Here is a 24,859-nt window from a genome sequence, read left to right as displayed (position 1 = left end):
GCAGCGAGTGGCAGTGAGGAGGAGGAGGAGGCAGCGAGTGGCAGTGAAGAGGAGGAGGCAGCGAGTGGCAGTGAGGAGGAGGAGGAGGCAGCGAGTGGCAGTGAGGAGGAGGAGGCAGCAAGTGGCAGTGAGGAGGAGGAGGAGGCAGCGAGTGGCAGTGAGGAGGAGGAGGAGGCAGCGAGTGGCAGTGAGGAGGAGGCAGTCAGAAGGAGGAAGAGGCAGCGAGTGGCAGTGAGGAGGAGGAGGCAGCGAGTGGCAGTGAGGAGGAGGAGGCAGCGAGTGGCAGTGAGGAGGAGGCAGTCAGAAGGAGGAGGAGGCAGCGATTGGCAGTGAGGAGGAGGAGGAGGCAGTGAGTGGCAGTGAGGAGGAGGAGGCGGCAGCGTGTGGCAGTGAGGAGGAGGCAGTCAGAAGGAGGAAGAGGCAGCGAGTGGCAGTGAGGAGGAGGAGGCAGCGAGGAGGAGGAGGCTGCAGCGTGTGGCAGGGAGGAGGCAGTCAGAAGGAGGAAGAGGCAGCGAGTGGCAGTGAAGAGGAGGAGGCAGCGAGTGGTAGTGAGGAGGAGGAGGCAGCGAGTGGCAGTGAGGAGGAGGCAGTCAGAAGGAGGAAGAGGCGGCGAGTGGCAATGAGGAGGAGGAGGCGGCAGCGTGTGGCAGTGAGGAGGAGGCAGTCAGAAGGAGGAAGAGGCAGCGTGTGGCAGTGAGGAGGAGGCAGTCAGAAGGAGGAAGAGGCGGCGAGTGGCAATGAGGAGGAGGCAGCGTGTGGCAGTGAGGAGGAGAAGGAAGCAGTGAGGAGGAGAAAGGAACCACTTCTGACCCCCCCAGGTCTCTCTCAAGCACTTGCATAACGGCCCACATTCAAACAAGAAGACAGTGTCTGTTATCTCTATGAGGATTTAACAGTTTTGTAACAAGTCTTCGGCTGCATCATTCATACATACACAATATTTCTAATACCTAAGGTGATCCACAATAACCCAAAAATACCTCTTTGCATAAGAAGATTATTACAAAGTCTTTCTATATGAGAGCTGCTATAAGGGCATCTGTACTGGCTTAGACTAGTGTCTTAAACAGCAGGTAGAAAACCAAGTCCCCAAACAAATCAACACCTCAAACAACCCCCAAAGCTCTATGTACAGTAAGTCACAGTCACCACAGGACCAGTGTTAGTCACCACAGGACCAGTGTAAGGATCCCCATACTTGCCCGGCCGGGAGCCTGTCTCCCCAGCTGCACCCCGCTGTCCACGTGCTGCTGTGGCTGTGCCACCACAATCCTCAGCATCAACACAGGCATCCACAGACGCAGCGCTATCTTAATCCGCTGTCTTGGTATCGGGATCATCTCATCATCAACAGCAGCCAACATGGAGAACATACGTGGGAGAAAAGGTGTGTGTGTGTGCGTGTGTGAAGGCGAGAATGAGCAGACCAGAGAGTGTCAGTGAGAGAGAGTGAATATGAGAGTGAATGTGAGAGTGAGTGATCGGGTAAAAGAGAAGGACTCTTCTCTTCCGCTGCAGGGTAAAATACCAGTATTATGGAGTGAAAATATATCAGAAAAAAGTGTTATCAGAAAAGATAGCAGAATAACAGGTCTGTTTAGCAGGCACATGGTTAGCCAGCGCTGCCGAGGTGTACTTAGAGCTATCTATTTGGTGAAGAGTAGCACACATGGATGGAGACTGGGGCCAAAGAAAAGCAGCCAATGATAGCTTTGTGGGCCAGCACAGTGGGAGAAGTGGGATACAGCCACATCACACCTCACACACACACACACACGCACACACACACACACTCCCCAGTGTGCCAGTTCCCAGGCACAGCACTGGGAACTGGCACACTGGGGAGTGTGTGTGTGTGTGTGTGTGTGTGTGTGTGTGTGTGTGTGTGTGTGTGTGTGTGTGTGTGTGTGTGTGTGTGTGTGTGTGTAATAGAGCTAGTTTCCTTGGGATAGTGTTCTCCCTCTGTTCTGGCTCTCAGCAGCTCTCTGCAGCAGTCTGCGTGTGTGTATGTGTGTGTGTGTGTGTGGGGTTGTGTGTCTGCAGCAGTGTGTGTGTGTGTGTGTGTGTGTGGGGGGGGGGGGGATTCTCATCAGTAGCATTAGAGGCTGCCTCGGCTCCCCTGTCTACAGTGTCTAAGACTGCAAAACTCTGCACCATTGTGCGCCACTCTGCTACACCTTGAGCCTCTTAGAGGGGTTAAAGGCATTAACAGGATCCATCACCTGGTCCAGCTGGCTAGTCATTCTCAGCCTTGTTCACCTCCTGGCAGACTGACAAACACAGCTGCCATTGAAATTAACTAATCATTAATTACTGAACAAGTCTTACCTCCCTGTATCTTCAGACAACTGTTGTGACCAAGGTAGATTAATGGACTGATTATTGAGTTTGTTTCCAGTAAATCTGTTTGCTCCCAAGAAGGGAAAGTTCCCTAAATGTACGGAATCTCCTTTGCTTTGAGGTGAGTGATGTTTGAGCTTATACTGTGATGAAGCAGAATTTCTAAGAGAGGCTTTTTGAGAAATCAATTTACAAAAGACAGAAATGCCAAAAGGCTTTTGCCACAAGGTCAGACACTGACAATATCAGGCCTGGCTTAAACACAAACCCATCCTGTCAATATTATACTGAAATGAGTCAACTGGCTGTGATGACAAACAGCTTCTACCCACATCGACTCTGAGTCGGAACAAAAGTTCACTGTAAGAGCTGAGTGGCGTGGGTGCAGCGAAAAGGAGCTGTTTAGCTGCTAGAGAACAGAGATCCAGGCTGCATGGTCCTGAGGGGAGAGAGGAGAGGAGGCTGAGCTGGGGAGAGGGTGGAGGGGGCTGGGGAGAGATTAGAGGAGACTGGGGAGAGGTTAGAGGAGGCTGGGGGCAGAGTTGGGGGTGGGGGACTTACATGCGTGGGCAGGTAGAGGTCATAGGGCGTCCCCGAGTCAACGTCGATGGCGTGGAAGCCCGACAGGGAGCCGTAGATGACCTTAAGTCTCTGTCCATCCTCCACCGTCAGGTCCACGGACAGAGGCCTCTGGGGGAGCGAGCCGAACGACTGTACCGGACACACACAACAAGGAAAGACATGAGGAATAACTTAGGGAGAGTCAACATGTCTTATGTCATAACCATAGGGACAGTGGCAAGAAAAAGTACAATTGAAGTTGGAAGTTTACATACACTTAGGTTGGAGTCTTTAAAACTAATTTTTTAACTATGGTTTTTAACAAACTATAGTTTTGGCAAGTCGGTTAGGACATCTACTTTGTGCATGACACAAGTCATTTTTCCAACAATTGTTTACAGACAGATTATTTCACTTATAATTCACTGTATCACAATTCCAGTGGGTCAGAAGTTTACATACACTAAGTTGACCCTGCCTTTAAACAGCTTGGAAAATTCCAGAAAATGATGTCATGGCTTTAGAAGCTTCTGATAGGCTAATTGACATAATTTGAGTCATTTGGAGGTGTACCTGTGGATGTATTTCAAGGCCTACCTTCCAACTCAGTCCCTCTTTGCTTGACATCATGGGAAAATCAAAAGAAATCAGAAAAGAAAAAGATCTCAGAAAACTTTTTGTAGACCTCCACAAGTCTGGTTCATCCTTGGGAGCAATTTCCAAACGCCTGAAGTCAATCAGCAAAGTTCTCAGAAAAAAACTGTAGACCTCCACAAGTCTGGTCCAACGCCTGAAGGTACCACGTTCATCTGTACAAACAATAGTATACAAGTATAAACACCATGGGACCACGCAGCCCTCATACCGCTCAGGAAGGAGACGCGTTCTGTCTCCTAGAGATAACGTACTTTGGTGCGAAAAGTGCAAGTCAATCCCAGAACAACAGCAAAGGACCTTGTGAAGATGCTGGAGGAAACAGGTACAAAAGTATTTATATCCACAGTAAAACGAGTCCTATATTGACATAACCTGAAAGGCCACTCAGCCACTGCTCCAAAACTGCCATAAAAAAGACAGACTACGGTTTGCAACTGCACATGGGGACAAAGCTTGTACTTTTTGGAGAAATGTCCTCTGGTTTGATGGAACAAAAATAGAACTGTTTGGCCATGAATGGCCATCGTTATGTTTGGAGGAAAATGGGGGTGGCTTGCAAGCCAATGAACACCATCCCAACCGTGAAGCACGGTGGTGGCAGCATCATGTTGGGACGGCAGGGTAGCCTAGTGGTTAGAGTGTTGGACTAGTAACTGAAAGGTTGCAAGTTCAAATCCCCAAGCTGACAAGGTACAAATCTGTTGTTCTGCCCCTGAACAGGCAGTTAATCCACTGTTCCTAGACCGTCATTGAAAATAAGAATTTGTTCTTAACTGACTTGCCTATTTAAATAAAGGTAAACATATATTTGTTTTAATGTTATGGTGGTGCTTTGCTGCAGGAGATACTGGTGCACTTCACAAAATAGATGGCTTCATGAGGAAGGGAAATGATGTAGATATATTGAAGCAACATCTCAAGACATCAGTCAGGAAGTTAAAGCTTGGTCGCAAATGGGTCTTCCAAAAGGAAGCATACTTCCAAAGATGTGGCAAAATGGCTTAAGGACAATAACGTCAAGGTATTGGAGTGGCCATCACAAAGCCCTGACCTCAATCCTATAGAAGATTTGTGGGCACAACTGGAAAAGTGTGTGCGAGCAAGGAGGCCTACAAACCTGACTCAGTTACACCAGACCTGTCAGGAGGAATGGGCCAAAATTCACCCAACTGATTGTGGGAAGCTTGTGGAATGCTACCTGAAACGTTTGACCAAAGTTAAACAATTTAAAAGCAATGCTACCAAATACTATTTGAGTGCATGTAAACTTCTGACCCACTGGGAATGTGATGAAAGAAATAAAAGCTGAAATAAATAATTCTCTCTACTATTATTCTGACATTTCACATTCTTAAAATAAAGTGGTGCTCGTAACTGACCTAATACAGGGAATTTTTACTAGGATTAAATGTCAGGAATTGTGAAAAACTGAGTTTAAAAGTACTTGGCTAAGGTGTATGTAAACTTCTGATTTCAACTTTGTGAACCCTTTGGAATTACCTGGATTTCTGCATAAATTGAATACATAATTGAAACATTTACAGTGTCGGTTGGGAAAAGTATGTGAACCCCTAGGCTAATGACTTCTCCAAAAGCTAATTGGAGTTAGGAGTCAGCTAACCTGGAGTCCAATCAATGAGACGAGATTGGAGATGTTGGTTAGAGCTGCCTTGCCCTATATCTATTCACAAGAAGCAGAAAGTTCAGCACTTTCTGACCTTAGTTATCTTTGTTTTCTTTATTATTTTGGTTAGGTCAGGGTGTGACGAGGGTGGTATGTGTGTTTTTGCTAGGTCTAGGGTTTTTTGTATATCTATCGGGTTTTCGTTTGTCTAGGTACATGTAGGTCTATGGTGGCCTGAATTGGTTCTCAATCAGAGGCAGCTGTTTATCGTTGTCTCTGATTGGGGATCCTATTTAGGTTGCCATTTTCCATTTTGGTTTTGTGGGTTATTGTCTATGTGTAGTTGCATGTTAGCACTCGTGGGTATAGCGTCACGTTCGTGTTGTTATTTTGTTAGTTTGTTTAAGTGTTCTTCATTTTAATTAAAAGTAGAATGTATTCATCTCACGCTGCACCTTGGTCTCATCGTTATAACGAACGTGACAGCACTGTTGCTACTCTGCCAAGGAATGGCCATCCTGCAAAGATGACTGCAAGAGCACAGTGCAGAATGCCCAATGAGGTTAAGAAGAATCCTAGAGTGTCAGATAGACTTACAGAAATCTCTGGAACATGCTAACATCTCTGTTGATGAGTCTACGATACGTAAAACACTAAACAAGAATGGTGTTCATGGGAGGACGCCACGGAAGAAGCCACTGCTGCCCCCAAAAAACATTGCTGCACGTCTGAACTTTGCAAAAGTGCACCTGGATGTTCCACGGTGCTACTGGCAAAATATTCTGTGGACAGATTAAACTATAGTTGAGTTTTTTGGAAGGAACACACAAACCTGAGTGGAGAAAGAAAGGCACAGCATACCAACATCAAAACCTCATCCCAACTGTTTGGGGCTGCTTTGCTGCCTCAGGGCCTGGACAGCTTGCTATCATCGACGGGAAAATGAATTCCTAAGTTTATCAAGACATTTTACAGGAGAATGTTAGGCTATCTGTCCGCTAATTGAAGCTCAACAGAAGTTGGGTGCTGCAACAGGACAACGACCCAAAACACAGAAGTAAATCAACAACAGAATGGCTTCAACAGAAGAAAATACTCCTTCTGGAGTGGGCCAGTCAGAGTCCTGACCTTAACCCGATTGAGATGCTGTGACATGACCTCAAAAGAGCAGTTCACACCAGTCATCCCAAGAATATTGCTGAAATGAAACAGTTTTGTAAAGAGGAATTGTCCAAAATTCCTCCTGACCGTTGTGCAGGTCTGATACGCAACTACAGAAAACGTTTGGTTGAGGTTAATGCTGCCAAAGGAGGGTCAACCAATTATTAAATCCAAGAGTTAACATACTTTTCACACTCTGCACTGTTAATGTTTACATGGTGTGTTCGATAAAGACATGAACACATATAATTGTTTGTGTGTTATTAGTTTAAGCAGACTGTGTTTGTCTATTGCTGTGACCTAGGTGAAGATCAGATCAAATTTCATGACCAATCAATGCAGAAATCCAGGTATTTCCAAAATGTTCACATACTTTTTCTTGCCACTGTACATTAAGTCATACTGTATGTAAGGCCAGGAGTATAACCAGGGGCCAGAGTTGTTCCTGGTCAAGACACAGGGCCAGGAGTATAGTCCATAACCAGGAGCCAGAGTTGTTCCTGGTCAAGACAGGGCCAGGACATACTCTGGTCCTGATATTAGTAGTGAATAGTGATGACAGTAGGCGCCAACTCATAGTGACTGCTGGGGTTAGTCTGTTTCATATCTTTAATGATATTCTGTGCAGTGAGTAGAAAGAGTTCAAACATGTTCATCACAGAGAGATGTGTTAGAACTAGAGTGAGCCACTGAGGAGGGTTCAGAACTAGGACGTGTTGTCAAGCTGACCTTGAAAGCCATGAACTTATGGTAAGGTTTGGGAGCCCATGCGTACACCTCCACAGCATTCTTCAAGGCAATCACCAGGAACTTAATCTTCTCATATCGAACTGAAATTGCATGAAACAAAGAGCAGGGCTTTTCAATGAGGGTTAGGGATTTCTCTCATACTGGATACAGAACAAGATAAAGGCTTATTACACTACATCAGTCTGTAACACTAACGTGCCAGCGTTCTTGAACTAATGATCATTAGACAATCTCAACAAAGAGGTTTTTGGTTGCATCCCAAATGGCACCTTATTCCCTATATAGTGCACTACTTTTGGGATGCAACCCGACTGCAATAGCAGCATGCCTCCGACTATAAGAAACAATACTGAGGGGAGTGCTGGGAAGGACAGTGTGTGCCTCACTATGACATCATATCCTTCCTGGGTTGGAGTCCCTGAGATGTCCTCACTCTGTCAATGCTGTAACTAACAGCAGGAAGAGTCACAGAAAAGAGAGGCTCACATTGCTGAGCTCAACACTGCACACTGACAGTCATTCACTCACAACCAGTTCACATGCACCCATTCTCTCTCTCTCTCTCTCTCACACACACACACACACACACACACACACACACACACACACACACACCTCTGGTGCTCTAATGGAGTCAGACACTGAGAGAATAGATACATTTTGAAATAGTTTTTTCTTGTCTTATACCCATTGCTTTCTGTATATCACAACACAAAGTTCTATCTGTGCAAAGCATAGTTCTGAGATACTGAGCATCAAAGATTTCACATCACAGATCACATAACTATTTTGTAGTGAATTCTTCTTTCATAAGCCATTAAGTTCCTCCCTTAAAGGTACCTGAAGTGCAGAGTATCAAAATCCTGAGACATTTGTAAATCTGTTTTTTTAGGGGGGTGCAATCGCAGATAGAACCTTATATGTCAATCTCAAAAATCGAACTTCACAGACATATGAAGAACCATCTAAATATCTATTATACAGTGCATTCGGAAAGTATTCAGACCCTTTCCCTTTTTCTACATTTTGTTATGTTACAGCCTTATTCTAAAATGGATTGAATAAAACATTTTCCTAATCAATTTACTCACAATACCCCATAACGACAAAGCGAAAATAGGTTTTTAGAAATGTTCGCAAATATATATAAAAAAATTGGAAATACCTAATTTACATAATTATTCAGACCCTTTGCTATGAGACTTTAAGCTCAGGTGCATCTAGTTTACATTGATCATCCTTGAGATGTTTCTACAACTTGATTGGAGTCCACCTGTGGTAAATTCAATTGATTGGACATGATTTGGAAAGGCACACGCCTGTCTATATGAGGTCCCACAGTTGACAGTGCATATCAGAGCAAAAACCAAGCCATGAGGTCGAAGGAATTCTCCATAGAGCTCTGAGACATAATTGTGTAGAGGCACAGATCTGGGGAAGGGTACCAAAACTTTTCTGCAGTATTAAAGTACCCCAAGAACACAGTGGCCTCCATCATTCTTAAATGGAAGAAGTTTGGAACCACCAAGACTCTTCCTAGAGCTGGCCACCTGGCCAAACTGAACAATAGAGGGAGATGGGCATTGGTCAGGTAGGTGACCTAGAACCTGATGGTCACTTTGACAGAGCTCCAGAGTTCCACTGTGGAGATCGGGGACCTTTCCAGAAGGACAACCAGCACCTAAAGGACTCTCAGACCATGAGAAACAAGATTCTCTGGTCTGATGAAACCAAGCTTGAACTCTTTGGCCTGAATGCCAAGCGTCACATCTTGAGGAAACCTGCCACCATCACTACGGTGAAGCATGGTTGTGGCAGCATCATGCTGTGGGGATGTTTTTCAGTGTCAGGGACTGGGAGACTAGTGAGGATCAAGGGAAATATGAACGGAGCAAAGTACAGAAAGATCCTTGATGAAAACCTGATCCAGAGTGCTCAGGACCTCAGACTGGAAGGTTCACCTTCCAACAGGACAACGACCTGCCAAGACAAGACAACGTGCAGGAGTGGCTTCGGGACAAGTCTCTGAATGTCCTTGAGTGGCCCAGCCAGAGCCTGAACTTGAATCCAATCAAACCTCTCTGGAGGTACCTTAAATAAGCTATGCAGCAACACTCCCCATCCAACCAGACAGAGCTTGAGAGGATCTGCAGAGAAGAATGGGAGAAACTCCTCAAATACAAGTGTGTCAAACTTGCAGCGTCATACCCAAGAAGACTTGAGGCTGTAATCACTGCCAAAGGTGCTTCAACAAAGTACTGAGTAAAGGGTCTGAATACTTACAGTATGTAAATGTGACATTTCAGTTATTTTGTTTTAATACAATGCAAAAATACCCCAAAATCTGGCTTAGTTTTTTTATTATGGGGTATTGCGCATAGATTGATGAAGAAAAAATACAATTTAATAAAATTTAGAATAAGACTGTAACGTAAGAAAACTTTGAAAAAGTCAAAGGGTCTGAATACTTTCCAAATGCACTGTATGTGAGTAACTCATTTTTGACAGAGATTTCAGATAAAACCTTATAGTCCCAAGGTTTCGAGATGTAGGATCTTAATTTGATCACCCTGTTGCAGGTGATTATTTTCCTGCTGTAGTAAACTGGCTCAATTTGCTCTATCTTGGCCAGGTCGCAATTGTATATGATAACTTGTTCTCAACTGTCCTACCTGGTTAAATAAAGAAATTTAAAAAATAAAATTAAGATCTAACATCTGTATAAGCCTGCCATGCAATAAAATGTAAGATTGATCCAACAAATCAGTAGTGATGCTATCATGATCTAAGGCCAGGTAGTGTATACTCACCGACTTTGTAGTGCACACATCCTTCCAGGTCCCCTACAGAGGTCCAGCCCTGCCTCTTCTCCACCTCTGGGTCATTCCGAAGGATCTTGTTCCGCAGCCAAGACAGGTAGTACAACCTCAGCTTGTTCTTTTTACCTGACAAACGGGATAGTGATGGAGTTTAGAGGGCGACAAAGTTGGCTGCAAAAGTAAGTGCAAAAAAAATTATAAGACAAGACTATACCTACAGGGTGGCTGGTAGCCTAGTGGTTAGAGCGTTAGGCCAGTAACCGGAAGGTTGCTGGATCAAATCACTGAGCTTACAAGGTCAAAATCTGTCGTTCTGCCCCTGAGCAAGGCAGTTAACCCACTGTTCCCCGGTGCCGTGGGTGTCGATTAAGGCAGCCCCCTGCACCTCTGATTCAGAGGGGTTGGGATAATGCGGAAGACACATTTTAGTTGGACAACTTTCCTATTTGGTGAGTGTGCCTATACGAGTGGCACTGTGGTATAAGGCACTGCATCTCAGTGCTATAGGCGTCACTACAGACCCTGGTTTGATTCCAGGCTGTATAACAACCAGCCATGATTGGGAGTCCCTTAGGGCAGCGCACAATTGGCCCAGCGTCGTTAGGGTTTGGCCGGGGAAGGTCGCCATTGTAAATAAGAATTTGTTCTTAGCTGACTTGCCTAGTTAAATAAAGGTTAAATAAAAATAAATAAATAATCTGTGTGTGTCTATCTCTGTGTGCGTGAGAGCGTATATACGGTACTGTATATTCTTGTGTATGGTAGCACTACGCTAACTACCTGAGATGGTGATGAGCACGTTGAGGCCCTCCAGAACGTCCATCTGTTGGAAGCGTCTCCTGCTGATCAGAGAGTAGACCTTCCCCTGACCGCTCCTGTCCAGCAGCCACAGACCATTCTCTGTCCCCACCAGCAGGTTCACACCTGGACCAACACACCACTGTGTTAGTCTCAACATCACAAGCCTCAGCCAGCATAGTACCTGTCCCAAATGGCACCCTATTCCCTGTATAGTGCACTACTTTTGACCAGAGTCCTATGGGACCTGATCATAAGAAGTGTACTATATAGGATATAGTACAATTTGAGACACAGGCATACTGTACTATACACAAAAGATGACCATTCTCAAATATACCTCTATTGCTCATACACTCTAGAACCATTGTAAGGTAGAGCTATTATCATATTACGGCAATACCTATCCAATCCTGACAATAAGTGTCTAGCAGATTGGGTGTTAATCTCGCTATTGTTATTTTACTGCTGCTCTTTTATTACTTGTTACTTTTATTTCTTATTCTTATCCATATTTCTTTGAAACTGCATTGTTGGTTAGCGGCTCGTAAGTAAGGAAAACACCAGTCTCAACGTCAACAGCGAAGAGGCCAACTCCGGGATGCTGGCCTTCTAAGTAGAGTTGCAAAGAAAAAGCCATATCTCAGACTGGCCAATAAAATAAAAGATTAAGATGGGCAAAAGAACACAGACACTGGACAGAGGAACTCTGCCTAGAAGGCCAGCATACCGGAGTCGCCTCTTCACTGTTGACGTTGAGACTGGTGTTTTGCTGGTACTATTTAATGAAGCTGCCAGTTGAGGACTTGTGAGGTGTCTGTTTCTCAAACTAGACACTCTAATGTATTTGTCCTCTTGCTCAGTTGTGCACCGGGGCCTTCCACTCCTCTTTTTATTCTGGTAAGAGACAGTTTGCACTGTTCTGTGAAGAGAGTAGTACACAGCGTTGTATGAGATCTTCAGTTTCTTAGCAATTTCTCATATGGAATAGCCTTTCTTCATCAACAAAAGAAAGTCCTTTGTTTCTGGCCATTTTGAGCCTGTAATCGAACCCACAAATGCTGATGCTCCAGATACTCAACTAATCTAAAGAAGGACAGTTTTATTGCTTCTTTAATCAGAACAACAGTTTTCAGTTGTGCTAACATAATTGCAAAAGGGTTTTCTAATGATCAATTAGCCTTTTAACTTGGATTAGCTAACACAACGTACCATTGGAACACAGAGTGATGGTTGCTGACAATGGGCCTCTGTATGCCTATGTAGATATTCCATTAAAAATCAGCCGCTTCCTGCTACAATAGTCCTTTACAACATTAACAATGTTCACACCGTACTTCTGATCAATTTGATGTTATTTTAATGGACAAAAAAATGTGCTTTTCTTTCAAAAACAAGGACATTTCTAAGCGACCCCAAACTTGTGAACGATAGTATATACAGTGGGGAGAACAAATATTTGAAACACTGCCAATTTTGCAGGTTTTCCTACTTACAAAGCATGCAGATGTCTGTAATTTTATCATAGGTACACTTCAACTGTGAGAGACGGAATCTAAAACAAAAATCCAGAAAATCACATTGTATGATTTTAAAGAAATGAATTTGAATTTTATTGCATGACATAAGTATGTGCAGAAAAGCATCCCCAAAGAATTATGTTTCCACCTCCATGCTTCACGGTTGGGATGGTGTTCTTGGGGTTGTACTCATCCTTCTTCTTCCTCCAAACACGGCGAGTGAAGTTTAGACCAAAAGGGCTCTATTTCTGTCTCATCAGACCACATGACCTTCTCCCATTCCTCCTCTGGATCATCCAGATGGTCATTGGCAAACTTCAGATGGGCCTGGACATGCGCTGGCTTGAGCAGGGGGACCTTGCGTGCGCTGCAGGATTTTAATCCATGACGGCGTAGTGTGTTACTAATGGTTTTCTTTGAGACTGTGGTCCCAGCTCTCTTCAGGTCATTGACCTGGTCATTGACCAGGTCCTGCCGTGTAGGGCTGGGCTGATCCCTCACATTCCTCATGATCATTGATGCCCCACAAGGTGAGATCTTGCATGGAGCCCCAGACCGAGGGTGATTGACCTTCATCTGGAACTTCTTCCATTTTCTAATAATTGCGCCAACAGTTGTTGCCTACTCACCAAGCTGCTTGCCTATTGTCCTGTAGCCCATCCCAGCCTTGTCTAAAATTTTATCCCTGATGTCCTTACACAGCTCTCTGGTCTTGGCCATTGTGGATAGGTTGGAGTCTGTTTGATTGAGTGTGTGGACAGGTGTCTTTTATACAGGTAATGAGTTCAAACAGGTGCAGTTAATACAGGTAATGAGTGGAGAACAGGAGGGCTTCTTAAAGAAAAACTAACAAGTCTGTGAAAGCTGGAATTCTTACTGGTTGGTAGGTGATCAAATACTTATGTCATGCAATAAAATGCAAATTAATTACTTAAAAATCATACAATGTGATTTTTTGGATTTTTGTTTTAGATTCCGTCTCTCACAGTTGAAGTGTACCTATGATAAAAATTACAGACATGCTTTGTAAGTAGGAAAACCTGCAAAATCGGCAGTGTATCAAATACTTGTTCTCCCCACTGTATGTAAAACGAAAAGCTGTAAAAAAACAAAAAGATATTTGTCCTCCAAAGAGGGGTGGTGGTGAGGGTGTTAGTAATAAAAATACAAATACATTAAAAAAAATGCTATTATAAAGGTGTGTTTCTAGGGGATAGGGGCTAGGGGTCGACTGGGTGTTAAACTGCTGCTTACCCCACAGGCCAGCACAGAGGATCTCGGTGTTGAACTTCTTCTTGTACTTGCGGATCTCGGGGGTATCACTCTGGGGTCTGATGTTGGTGGGGTTCACATTGACCACGGAGCCCTTTCTGTGGCCCTCTCTCCTGATTGGGTCCTGATTAGCAGGTGGCCTGCCACTGGCTGGAGGGGAAAAACATGCAATAAGAACCAATATTGTCATTTAAAACCATGGCCTGTAATAGCTACATCTGGTATCTGATTTGATATTAAATATGTACAGGAGAAAACCATATATGACAGAATACCTTCCTTCTTATTTTACAGTATGCTAACATATAAACATATATTGAAGGAAATGTATGTTAAAAACCTCTTGAAACTAGGGGGCACTATTTTCATTTTTTGAAAAATAACATTCCCAAAGTAAACGGGCTATTTTGTCAGTACAAGATGCTAGAATACGCATATAATTGACAGCTTATGATAGAAAACACTCTAAAGTTTCCAAAACTGTAAAAATATTGTCTGTGAGTATAACAGAACTGATATAACAACATCTCCACCCCGCTGATCCTCAACACTGGGGCCCCACAAGGGTGCGTTCTGAGCCCTCTCCTGTACTCCCTGTTCACCCACGACTGCGTGGCCATGCACGCCTCCAACTCAATCATCAAGTTTGCGGACGACACAACAGTGGTAGGCTTGATTACCAACAACGACGAGACGGCCTACAGGGAGGAGGTGAGGGCCCTCGGGGTGTGGTGTCAAGAAAATAACCTCACACTCAACGTCAACAAAACTAAGGAGATGATTGTGGACTTCAGGAAACAGCAGAGGGAACACCCCCCTAGCCACATCGATGGAACAGTAGTGGAGCGCGTAGTAAGTTTTAAGTTCCTCGGCGTACACATCACAGCCAAACTGAATTGGTCCACCCACACAGACAGCATCGTGAAGAAAGCCCAACAGCGCCTCTTCAACCTCAGGAGGCTGAAGAAATTTGGCTTGTCACCAAAAGCACTCACAAACTTCTACAGATGCACAATCGAGAGCATCCTGTCGGGCTGTATCACCACCTGGTACGGCAACTGCTCCGCCCACAACCGTAAGGCTCTCCAGAGGGTAGTGAGGTCTGCACAACGCATCACCGGGGGCAAACTACCTGCCCTCCAGGACACCTACACCACCTGATGTCACAGGAAGGCCATAAAGATCATCAAGGACAACAACCACCCGAGCCACTGCCTGTTCACCCCGCTATCATCCAGAAGGCGAGGTCAGTACAGGTGCATCAAAGCTGGGACCGAGAGACTGAAAAACAGCTTCTATCTCAAGGCCATCAGACTGTTAAACAGCCACCACTAACATTGAGTGGCTGCTGCCAACACACTGACTCAACTCCAGCCACTTTAATAATTGGAATTGATGGGCATTGATGTAAAATATATCACTAGCCACTTTAAACAATGCTACTTAATATAATGTTTACATACCCTACATTATTTATCTTATATGTATACGTATATACTGTACTCTATATCATCTACTGCATCTTTATGTAATACATGTATCACTAGCCACTTTAAACTATGCCACTTTGTTTACATACTCATCTCATATGTATATACTGTACTCGATACCATCTACTGCATCTTGCCTATGCCGCTCTGTACCATCACTCATTCATATATCTTTATGTACATATTCTTTATCCCTTTACACTTGTGTGTATAAGGTAGTAGTTTTGGAATTGTTAGCTAGATTACTCGTTGGTTATTACTGCATTGTCGGAACTAGAAGCACAAGCATTTCGCTACACTCGCATTAACATCTAACCATGTGTATGTGACAAATACAATTTGATTTGATTTGATTTGAAAGCCTGAGAATAATCCAATCAGGAAGGGACTCTTATTTAGAAAGCTCTGCATTCCTATGCGTCCCTATTGAGCAGTGAATGAGATATCAACCAGATTCCAGTTTTCTATGGCTTCCCTAATGTGTCTAGTGTCACAATACATAGTTTCAGGCTTTTATTTTGAAAAATGAGCCTGAACGACAACATTGCGTCAGTGGTCAGCTGGAGGCTCTCAGAGTGTTTTGTGCATAAAAGACAAATGCGGCCATTGTTTCTCTCTTTCCTACTAAGAAGCCACCTGTCCCGGTTGATATATTATCGAATAGATATTTGAAAAACACCTTGAGGATTGATTATAAAAAACGTTTGCCATGTTTCTGTCGATATTATGGATCTAATTTGGAATATTTTTCGGCGTTGTCGTGACCGCAGTTTCCGGTGGATTTCTCAACCAAACGTGAAGTACAAACGGAGGTGTTTCGGCTATAAAAAATAATCTTTATGGGACAAAATGAACATTTGCTGTCTAACTGGGAGTCTCGTGAGTGAAAACATCCGAAGCTCATCAAAGGTAAACAATTTAATTTGATTGCTTTTCTAATTTTCGTGACCAAGCTGCCTGCTGCTAGCTAGGCATAATGCTATGCTAGGCTATCGATAAACTTACACAAATGCTTGTCTTGCTTTGGCTGTAAAGCATCATTTCAAAATGTGAGATGACAGGGTGATTAATAACAAAAGGCTAAGCTGTGTTTCAATATATTTCACTTGTGATTTCATGAATATGAATATTTTCTAGTAATATTTTTCGTCCGTTGCGTTATGCTAATTAGTGTCAGTTGATGACAATTCTCCCGGACACGGGAGAGGGAGTTCCAAAAGTTAAGATAGTCTTTTTTTATAGACCAAATCATCCTCTCTGCCACAACAAATTAATTCACTGGCCTTGTTACGAAAAAAAGCCATCATTGATGCATTTAATCACCATTGTATTTATCTCTTTGAAATAACTTCTAAGCCTATTCACAATGGCATTGAGCTGGATGCTGATCGGGGAAACTTGCTGAATGATCAAAGAAATTATAGTCAAAGTTTTTATTTTAGGATATTTACTGAAAAATAAGTCCTGGATGCTTTGCTAGCAATAGACAACAAGAAATCCACAGGGGTCTGCTTAACCGCTTAACCGCTCTATTTTAACAAACCTAACGCAATTACACAATGGTTCATCGATGGACCAGATGATGGAGAGGATGGAGCGATGGGAGAGGAGTGGTCTACCGACGTCTACCCCAGCTCCCCCACAGACGACGCCACCCACTCCCCTACGTCGTCGTCTGTGGGTCCAGCACATTGTGTATCTCCCCCTCGAGGGAGTATGATTGGTGGCTGGATGCCAGGGATTTTTGCTCCAGCTTGAGCTCTACCTGGCTACCGTGCGTCCGACTCCCTCGGGTGAGGAGAGTGTGAGCATCCTCGTCTCCTGTTTGTCGAGTAGGGCCCTGGACTGGGCCAACGCTGTTTGGAACAGCCCAGACTCGGCTCGGGACCACTACCCCGTTTTCGAGCTGTGTTCGACCACCCACCAGAGGACAAAGCGGCGGGTGAGCAACTGTTCCACCTCAGACAGGAGATGAGGAGTGGGCAGGACTTTGCGTTGGAGTTCCGGACCCTGGCTGCTGGTGCGGGTTGGAATGACAGGGCCCTGATGGACCATTACCGATGCAGCCTCCGGGAGGACGTCCGCTGGGAGCTAGCTTGTCGGGACACCACACTCTCCCTCGATATTCTTATAGACATGTCGATTCGACTGGACAACCTGCTAGCTGCCCGCGGGCGTTCAGAAGGGGTCCTGTCAATTCCACCTTCCAGCCCCGCTCCAACTCCGATGGAGTTGCATCTAGGGGGACCGGAGGAGGAGGCTCCTCCTGCGCCTACTGTGGCCGGAGAGGACACACTTCGGACCGGTGCTGGAGGAGTCCCTCTGGGAGTCGAGCTGGCAGGTGGAACACTTCTCGGCCACCCCAGGTGAGTAGACACAAAACTCACCCAGAGCTCCCCGTTGGTCACATGTTTTTGTTTATTTTTTCCTCTGCATTTTCCCCTCTCTCCAGCATAAGGCGCTAGTCGATTCAGGCGCAGCTGGGAGTTTTATGGATCGTGGACTCGCCCGTAAGTTGGGTATTCCGTTGGTGCAGATAGACCCACCTTTCCCCGTGCACTCCTTAGATAGCCAACCGTTAGGGTCAGGGCTGGTCAGGGAGGCCACGATTCCGCTGGACATGGTAACGCAGGGGGATCATAGGGAGCAGATTAGTTTCTACCTTATTGATTCGCCTGGGTTTCCAGTGGTGTTGGGGGTTCCCTGGCTGGCTATTCACAATCCCCTCATTGCCTGGAGACAGGGGGCTCTTCAGGGGTGGTCAGACGAGTGTTCAGGTAGGTGTATAGGAGTTTCCATTGGTGCCACGACGGTGGAGAGTCCAGACCAGGTTTCCACCGTGCGCATTCCCCCAGAATGTGCCGATTTGGCTATCGCTTTTAGTAAGAAAAAGGCGACCAAATTACCACCCCATCGACGGTGGGATTGCGTGATAAACCTCCAGGAGAACGCTGCACTTCCCCGGAGTCACGTGTACCCATTGTCACAGGAGGAGACGTTGGCTATGGAGACATATGTCACGGAAGCTCTCAGACAGGGGTACATTCGGCCCTCCATGTCACCCGTCTCCTCAAGTTTATTTTTTGTGAGGAAAAAGGAGGGAGGACTGCGTCCGTGCATTGATTATCAAGGTCTCAATTCGATCACAGTGGGATTTAGTTATTCGCTACCTCTCATCGCAACGGCGGTGGAATCATTCCACGGAGCGTGTTTCTTCACAAAACTGGACCTCGGGAGCGCGTATAATCTGGTGCGTATTCGGGGAGGAGACGAGTGGAAAACAGCGTTTAGTACCACATCAGGCCACTATGAGTACCTCGTCATGCCGTATGGGTTGAAGAATGCTCCAGCCGTCTTCCAATCCTTTGTAGATGAGATTCTCAGGGACTTGCACGGGCAGGATGTGGTAGTCTATATTGATTTATTCTGCCACAAGCGTCGCGCATATCTCCCTGGTGCGCAAGGTCCTTGGGCGACTGCTGGAGCATGACCTATACGTCAAGGCTGAGAAATGTGTGTTCTCCAAATAAGCCGTTTCCTTCCTGGGTTATCGCATTTCCACCTTGGGGGTGGTGATGGAGTGTGACCGCGTTAATGGCGTGCGTAATTGGCCGACTCCGACCATGGTAAAGGAGGTGCAGCGGTTTTTAGGGTTACTACCGGAGGTTTATCCGGGGTTTTGGCCAAGTGGCGGCGCCCATTACCTCACTGCTGAAGGGGGGGCCGGTGCGTCTAAGGTGGTCGGCCGAGGCCGATGGAGACTTCAACCAGTTGAAGGCGCTGTTTACTGAAGCTCCCGTGTTGGCGCTTCCGGACCCTTCATTAGCATTCATAGTGGAGGTGGATGCGTCCGAGGCTGGGGTTGGAGCCGTGCTGTCACAGCGCTCGGGCACGCCACCGAAGCTCCGTCCCTGCGCTTTCTTTTCCAAGAAGCTGGGTCCGGCGGAGCGGAACTATAATGTGGGGGACCGGGAGTTACTAGCTATGGTAAAAGCCCTGAAGGTGTGGAGACACTGGCTAGAGGGGGCTAAACACCCTTTCCTCATCTGGACTGACCACCGCAATCTGGAGTATATTCGAGCAGTGAGGAGACTGAATCCGCGTCAGGCTAGGTGGGCCATGTTCTTTACACGCTTTAGATTTACGATCTCTTATAGATAGGTTCCCTTAACACTAAGGCCGACGCGCTGTCCCGTCTCTATGACACCGAGGACCGGTCCATCGATCCCACTCCCATCCTTCCATCCTCTCGGCTGGTGGCCCCGGTGGTATGGGAGGTGGACGCGGACATCGAGCGGGCGTTGAGTAGGTCTTAGGTACTTGCCGCTTGGTGTCTGTGATAAATTGATTTGATGGGCTCACACACTACCTTCTTCGGGTCATCCGGGGATTGATAGGACAGTGCGGGGTCTTAGGGGGAAATACTGGTGGCCCACCTTAGCTAAGGATGTGAAGCTCTATGTCTCTTCCTGTTCGGTATGCGCTCAGAGTACGGCTCCTAGGCATCTGCCTAGAGGGAAGTTACAACACCTCCCAGTTCCACAACGGCCATGGTCTCATCTCTCGGTAGATTTTCTTACTGATCTTCCCCCATCTCAGGGGAACACTACCGTTCAGGTCGTTGTGGATCGGTTCTCTAAGTCCTGCCGTCGCCTCCCATTGCCTGGTCTCCCTACGGCCCTACAGACTGCTGAGGCTCTATTTACCCACGTCTTCCGGCACTACGGGGTTCCAGAGGACATCGTATCTGATCGAGGTCCCCAGTTCACGGGTTTGGAGGGCGTTTATGGAGCGTCTGGGGGTCTCGGTCAGCCTTACCTCTGGTTATCACCCCGAAAGTAATGGGCAGGTGGAGAGAGTAAACCAGGAAGTGGGTAGGTTTCTGAGGTCGTATAGCCAGGACCAGGAATGGGCGAGGTACATCCCGTGGGCAGAGTTGGCCCAGAACTCACTTCGTCACTCATCCACGAACATGTCGCCATTCGAATGTGTACTGGGCTACCAGCCGGTCCTGGCTCCGTGGCATCAGAGTCAGACCGAAGCTCCTGCGGTGGAGGAGTGGGTACAGCGCTCTAGAGAGACCTGGCGGGCAGTCCAGGATTCTCTCAGGCAGGCCAGTGAACGGCAGAAAAAGAGCGCTGACCGCCACCGCAGTGAGGCCCCCTCCCATAGTCTGTTCTGGACTGTGAAGAGACCTCTTGTGGCATGTCTTGTGGGGTGTCTGAGCTGTGTGCCAGTAATTTAGACAGACAGTTCGGTGCATTCAACATGTCAATACAATACCTCTCATAAATAAAAGTAGTGATGAAGTCAATCTCTCCTCCACTTTCAGCCAGGAGAGATTGACATGCACATTATTAGTATTGCCTCTCTGTGTACATCCAAGGCTAGCCGTGCTGCCCTGTTCTGAGCCAATTGCTTTTTTTGTGGCACCTGACCACACAACTGAACAGTAGTCAAGGAGCAACAAAACTAGGGCTTGTAGGACCTGCCTTGTTGATAGTGTTGTTAAGAAGACTGAGCATCACTGTATTATAGACAGACTTCTCCCCATCTTAGCTATTACTGCATCAATATGTTTTGACCATGACAGTATACAATCTAGGGTTACTCCAAGCAGTTTAGTCAGCTCAACTCGCTCAATTTCCACATTATTTATTTATTAAGATTTAGTTGACTTTTAGGGTTTAGTGAGTGTTTTGTTCCAAATACAATGCTTTTAGTTTTAGAAATATTTAGGGCTAACTTATTCCTTGCCACCCACTCTGAAACAAACAGCAGCTCTTTGTTGAGTGTTGCAGTCATTACAGTCACTGTAGTAGCTGACGTGTATCGTGTTAAGTCATCCACATACATAGACACTCTGGCTTTACTCAAAGTCAGCTACCTAAACAGCCTAAACAGCTACCCTGGGGAATTCCTGATTCTAACTGGATTATATTTGAGAGGCTTCCATTAAAGAACACCCTCTGTGTTCTGTTAGACAAGTAACTCTTTATCCACATTATAGCAGGGGGTGTAAAGCCATAACACATACGTTTTTCCAGCAGCAGACAATGATTGATAATGTCAAAAGCTGCACTGAAGTCTAACAATCCCCCAGGCCTGTCAGGTGATTTAAAGTATTGATTGGGGACTTATTTGTGGAGGAATGTAACTGTTTTTCTGGGGGATTTGTGATGTTTTATTTGTGCTTCCCATGTGTTTTTGTATTTCAATGTTTATATATACTGAACAAAAATATATACGCAACATGCAACAATTTTCTAAGATTTTACTGAGTTACAGTTCATATTTGGAAATCAATTAATAAATTAATCGGGCCCTAATCTATGGATTTCACATGACTGTGCAGGGTCGCTGTCATGGGTGGGAGGGCATAGGCCCACCCACTTGGGAGCCAGGCCCAGCCAACCACAGAAGGGCTTTATTACAGACATAAAAACTCCTCAGTTTCATTAGCTGTCCAGTTTGCTGGTCTCAGACATCCCACAGGTGAAAAAGCTAGATGTAGAGGTCCTGGGCTGGCATGGTTACACGTGGTCTGCGGTTGTAAGGCGGGTTGGACAGACTGCCAAATTCTCTAAAACAATGTTGGAGGCGGCTTATGGTAGAGAGATTAACATTCAATTCTCTGACAACAGCTCTGGTGGACATTCCTGCAGTCCGCATGCCAATTGCACACTCCCTAAAAAATTGAGACATCTGTGGCATTGTGTTGTGTGACAAAACTGCACATTTTATAGTGGCCTTTTATTGTCCCCAACACAAGGTCCACCTGTGTAATTACCATGCTTTTTAATATGCCAGGTGGATGGATTCTCGTGACAAAGGAGAAATGCTCCCTATCAGGAATGTAAACAAACTTGATCACTGAATTGGAGAGAAATAAGCTTTTTGTGCATATGGAACATTTCTGGGAACTTTTATTTCATCTCATGAAACATGGGACCAACAATTTACATGTTGCGTTTATATTTTTTTTGTAAATGTCAGTTTTGAATATTTAATACATTTGGAAAAACATCTATAAACCTGTTTTTCCTTTGTCATTATGTGATATTGTGTGTAGGTAGATTGATGAGGAAAAAAAACGATTTAATACATTTTTTAATAAGGCTGTAATGTATCAACATTTGGAAAAAGTCAAGGGGTCTGAATACTTTCCGAATGCACTGTGTGTATATGTGTATATATATGTTGTATATATACAGGGCACATTTGTAACAGAGGCCTAGGTTTAGAGACCACCCTAGCAGTGATTTACTAGAATGTCTGAGGGGCATTTCTTGTGTAGAGTGGTGTGTGTGTGTGTGTGTGTGTGTGTGTGTGTGTGTGTGTGTGTGTGTGTGTGTGTGTGTGTGTGTGTGTGTGTGTGTGTGTGTGTGTGCGTGCGTGCGTGCGTGCGTGCGTGCGTGTGTTTGTTTGTTGGCACTCACTGGGACTGTGGCCCACTGGGCTCTGAGGGGGAGAGATCTGCAGCAGCCTGGGGTCTATGAAGGGAGTGAAGGAGGAGGACGAGATGCTTTTCCCTGGAGGACAGTTTACAGGTTTCTGCAAATGCATCCAAAATCAGAATTCATATCAATAAAACAACATAAAAAAACGAATGTCAGATTTCCAGTAGACTTCACATCAATCTTGATGGAATTTCACATCTACAATAGCTAGGTCATCTCCCCTTAGTGGAGAAAGATACATTGACATCAAATAAAAACCCATTGCTCCAAACCACTTCAATCTATAAACTATTACTCTTAAACATTCCATGACCTTCTGGAGAAGTTATAGCCTACTAATAGACATTCAGCCTACAGAGAGTTTATAGCTACATGTGAACTCACGTCAGAATGTGGTCCTCGTCTGTTCGGAGACTGGGGGTAGATGACGTCATGTGGGCCATGCTGCGCCATGGGCTCATGGGCCAGGCTCTTCTGCAGGAGATCAGGGAGAAGGTAATTCTCATTGCATTCTGATCCTATAGCAATGAGCCTGTGTAGTGGCTGGCCACTCTTAAGGCCTGATGCCACACTGCTCTGCTAAGAGAAGAGACACAGCAAACAGTCGTATAATGCCTCGTTACTAATGCTTGCCTGCCTGTCTGACGTGAGTCATGTAACTCTGTATTCACAGTGTCACGGTAGCACTGTGTGGAGGAACAACAGCAGCATCTACAAAAAGAGTGTCATATGGCAGGTAGGCACTGTTTGGGTTTCCATGACACTAAGTGTCTAATGACAGTCAAGGCGTTGTTTGAAGTGAAGTGGGAGAGGTAAACAAGCATATCAAGCCCTGCTTACACCATACCAAGTTGCATTTCATTCATTACTGGAGGTGGAGGAGGCTCTGAGGGGGCTGTGGGAGAGCAGTATCATCAATGGAGGTGGAGGAGGCTCTGATGGGGCTGTGGGAGAGCAGTATCATCAATGGAGGTGGAGGAGGCTCTGAGGGGGCTGTGGGAGAGCACCATCAATGGAGATGGCGGAGGCTCTGAGGGGGCTGTGGGAGAGCAGCATCAATGGAGGTGGAGGAGGCTCTGAGGGGGCTGTGGGAGAGCAGCATCAATGGAGGTGGCGGAGGCTCTGAGGGGGCTGTGGGAGAGCAGCATCAATGGAGGTGGCGGAGGCTCTGAGGGGGCTGTGGGAGAGCAGCATCATCACTGGGCTCTGCTCTGCTCCATGTACAGATGGAGGATATTCATTTGAGCCAGTTTACTAAAGCAGTAAAATAATCATGTGAACATGTGAACATTCATAGACATTTTTGTAGGGGCTTTTCATAATGGAAAGTCAAGTCTGAAATTTCAAAGTGGAAATTACAGTCGTGGCCAAAAGTTTTGAGAATGACACAAATATTAATTTCCACAAAGTCTGCTGCTTCAGTGTCTTTAGATATTTTTTGTCAGATGTTACAATGGAATACTAAAGTATAATTACAAGCATTTCATAGGTGTCAAAGGCTTTTATTGACAATTATATGAAGTTGATGCAAAGAGTCAATATTTGCGGTGTTGACCCTTCTTATTCAAGACCTCTGAAAACTGCCATGGCATGCTGTCAATTAACTTCTGGTCTACATCCTGACTGATGGCAGCCCATTCTTGCATAATCAATGCTTGGAATTTGTAAGAATTTGAGGGTTGTTGTTTGTCCACCCGCCTCTTGAGGATTGACCACAAGTTCTCACTGGGATAAAGGTCTGGGGAGTTTCCTGGCCATGGACCCAAAATATCGATGTTTTGTTCCCCGAGCCACTTATTTATCACCTTTGCCTTATGGCAAGGTGCTTCATCATGCTGGAAAAGGCATTGTTCGTCACCAAACTGTTCCTGGATGGTTGGGAGAAGTTGCTCTCGGAGGATGTGTTGGTACCATTCTTTATTCATGGTTGTGTTCTTAAGCAAAATTGTGAGTGAGCCCACTCCCTTGGCTGAGAAGCAACCCCACACATGAATGGTCTCAGGATGCTTTACTGTTGGCATGACACAGGACTGATGGTTTCGCTCACAATGTCTTCTACGGACAAGCTTTTTTCTGGATGCCCCAAACAATCGGGAAGGGGATTCATCAGAGAGAAAATGACTTTACCTTTTGAGTCCTTTTGCAGAATATTGCAGAATATTAGTTTGTCCCTGATGTTTTTCCTGGAGAGAAGTGGCTTCTTTGCTGCCCTTCTTGACACCAGGCCATCCTCCAAAAGTCTTTGCCTCACTGTGTGTGCAGATGCACTCACACCTGCCTGCTGCTATTCCTGAGCAAGCTCTGTACTGGTGGTGCCCCGATCCCACAGCTGAATCAACTTTAGGAGACGGTCCTGGCGTTTGCTGGACTTTCTTGGGGCCCTGAAAGCCTTCTTCACAACAACTGA

General features: G+C 45.6%; 1 protein-coding gene across 21 annotated transcripts in view; it reads right to left on the bottom strand.

Moving 5' to 3' along the window:
* LOC110504401 (mitogen-activated protein kinase kinase kinase kinase 4) overlaps nucleotides 1–24,859 on the bottom strand; it is a 130,256-nt gene that overhangs the window by 12,576 nt on the left and 92,821 nt on the right. For 8 of the 21 annotated variants that reach the window (XR_016491567.1, XR_016491564.1, XM_036970526.2 and 5 more), the window contains 7 exons: nucleotides 22,837–22,926; nucleotides 22,432–22,546; nucleotides 13,485–13,652; nucleotides 10,693–10,836; nucleotides 9,904–10,038; nucleotides 7,073–7,173; nucleotides 2,902–3,051 (listed from right to left, as the gene is read on the bottom strand). Coding sequence is in view for 16 of the 21 variants with exons in the window: in XM_036970526.2 (XP_036826421.2) it covers nucleotides 2,902–3,051; nucleotides 7,073–7,173; nucleotides 9,904–10,038; nucleotides 10,693–10,836; nucleotides 13,485–13,652; nucleotides 22,432–22,546; nucleotides 22,837–22,926 (903 nt within the window). In the remaining 5 variants the exon portion in view is untranslated. Of the gene's footprint in view, nucleotides 1–2,901; nucleotides 3,052–7,072; nucleotides 7,174–9,903; nucleotides 10,039–10,692; nucleotides 10,837–13,484; nucleotides 13,653–22,431; nucleotides 22,547–22,836; nucleotides 23,032–24,859 lie in introns of those variants that run through there. The other 13 variants (XR_016491565.1, XM_036970522.2, XM_036970523.2 and 10 more) reach the window with 3 other exon arrangements.

This window comes from Oncorhynchus mykiss, chromosome 25, assembly GCF_057628025.1.
Source record: "Oncorhynchus mykiss isolate SJ-2025 chromosome 25, ASM5762802v1, whole genome shotgun sequence".
Classification (NCBI taxonomy): Eukaryota; Metazoa; Chordata; class Actinopteri; order Salmoniformes; family Salmonidae; genus Oncorhynchus; species Oncorhynchus mykiss.
The sequence above is the reverse complement of the archived record's forward strand: the minus strand, read 5'-3'. Positions and strand labels throughout refer to the sequence as shown.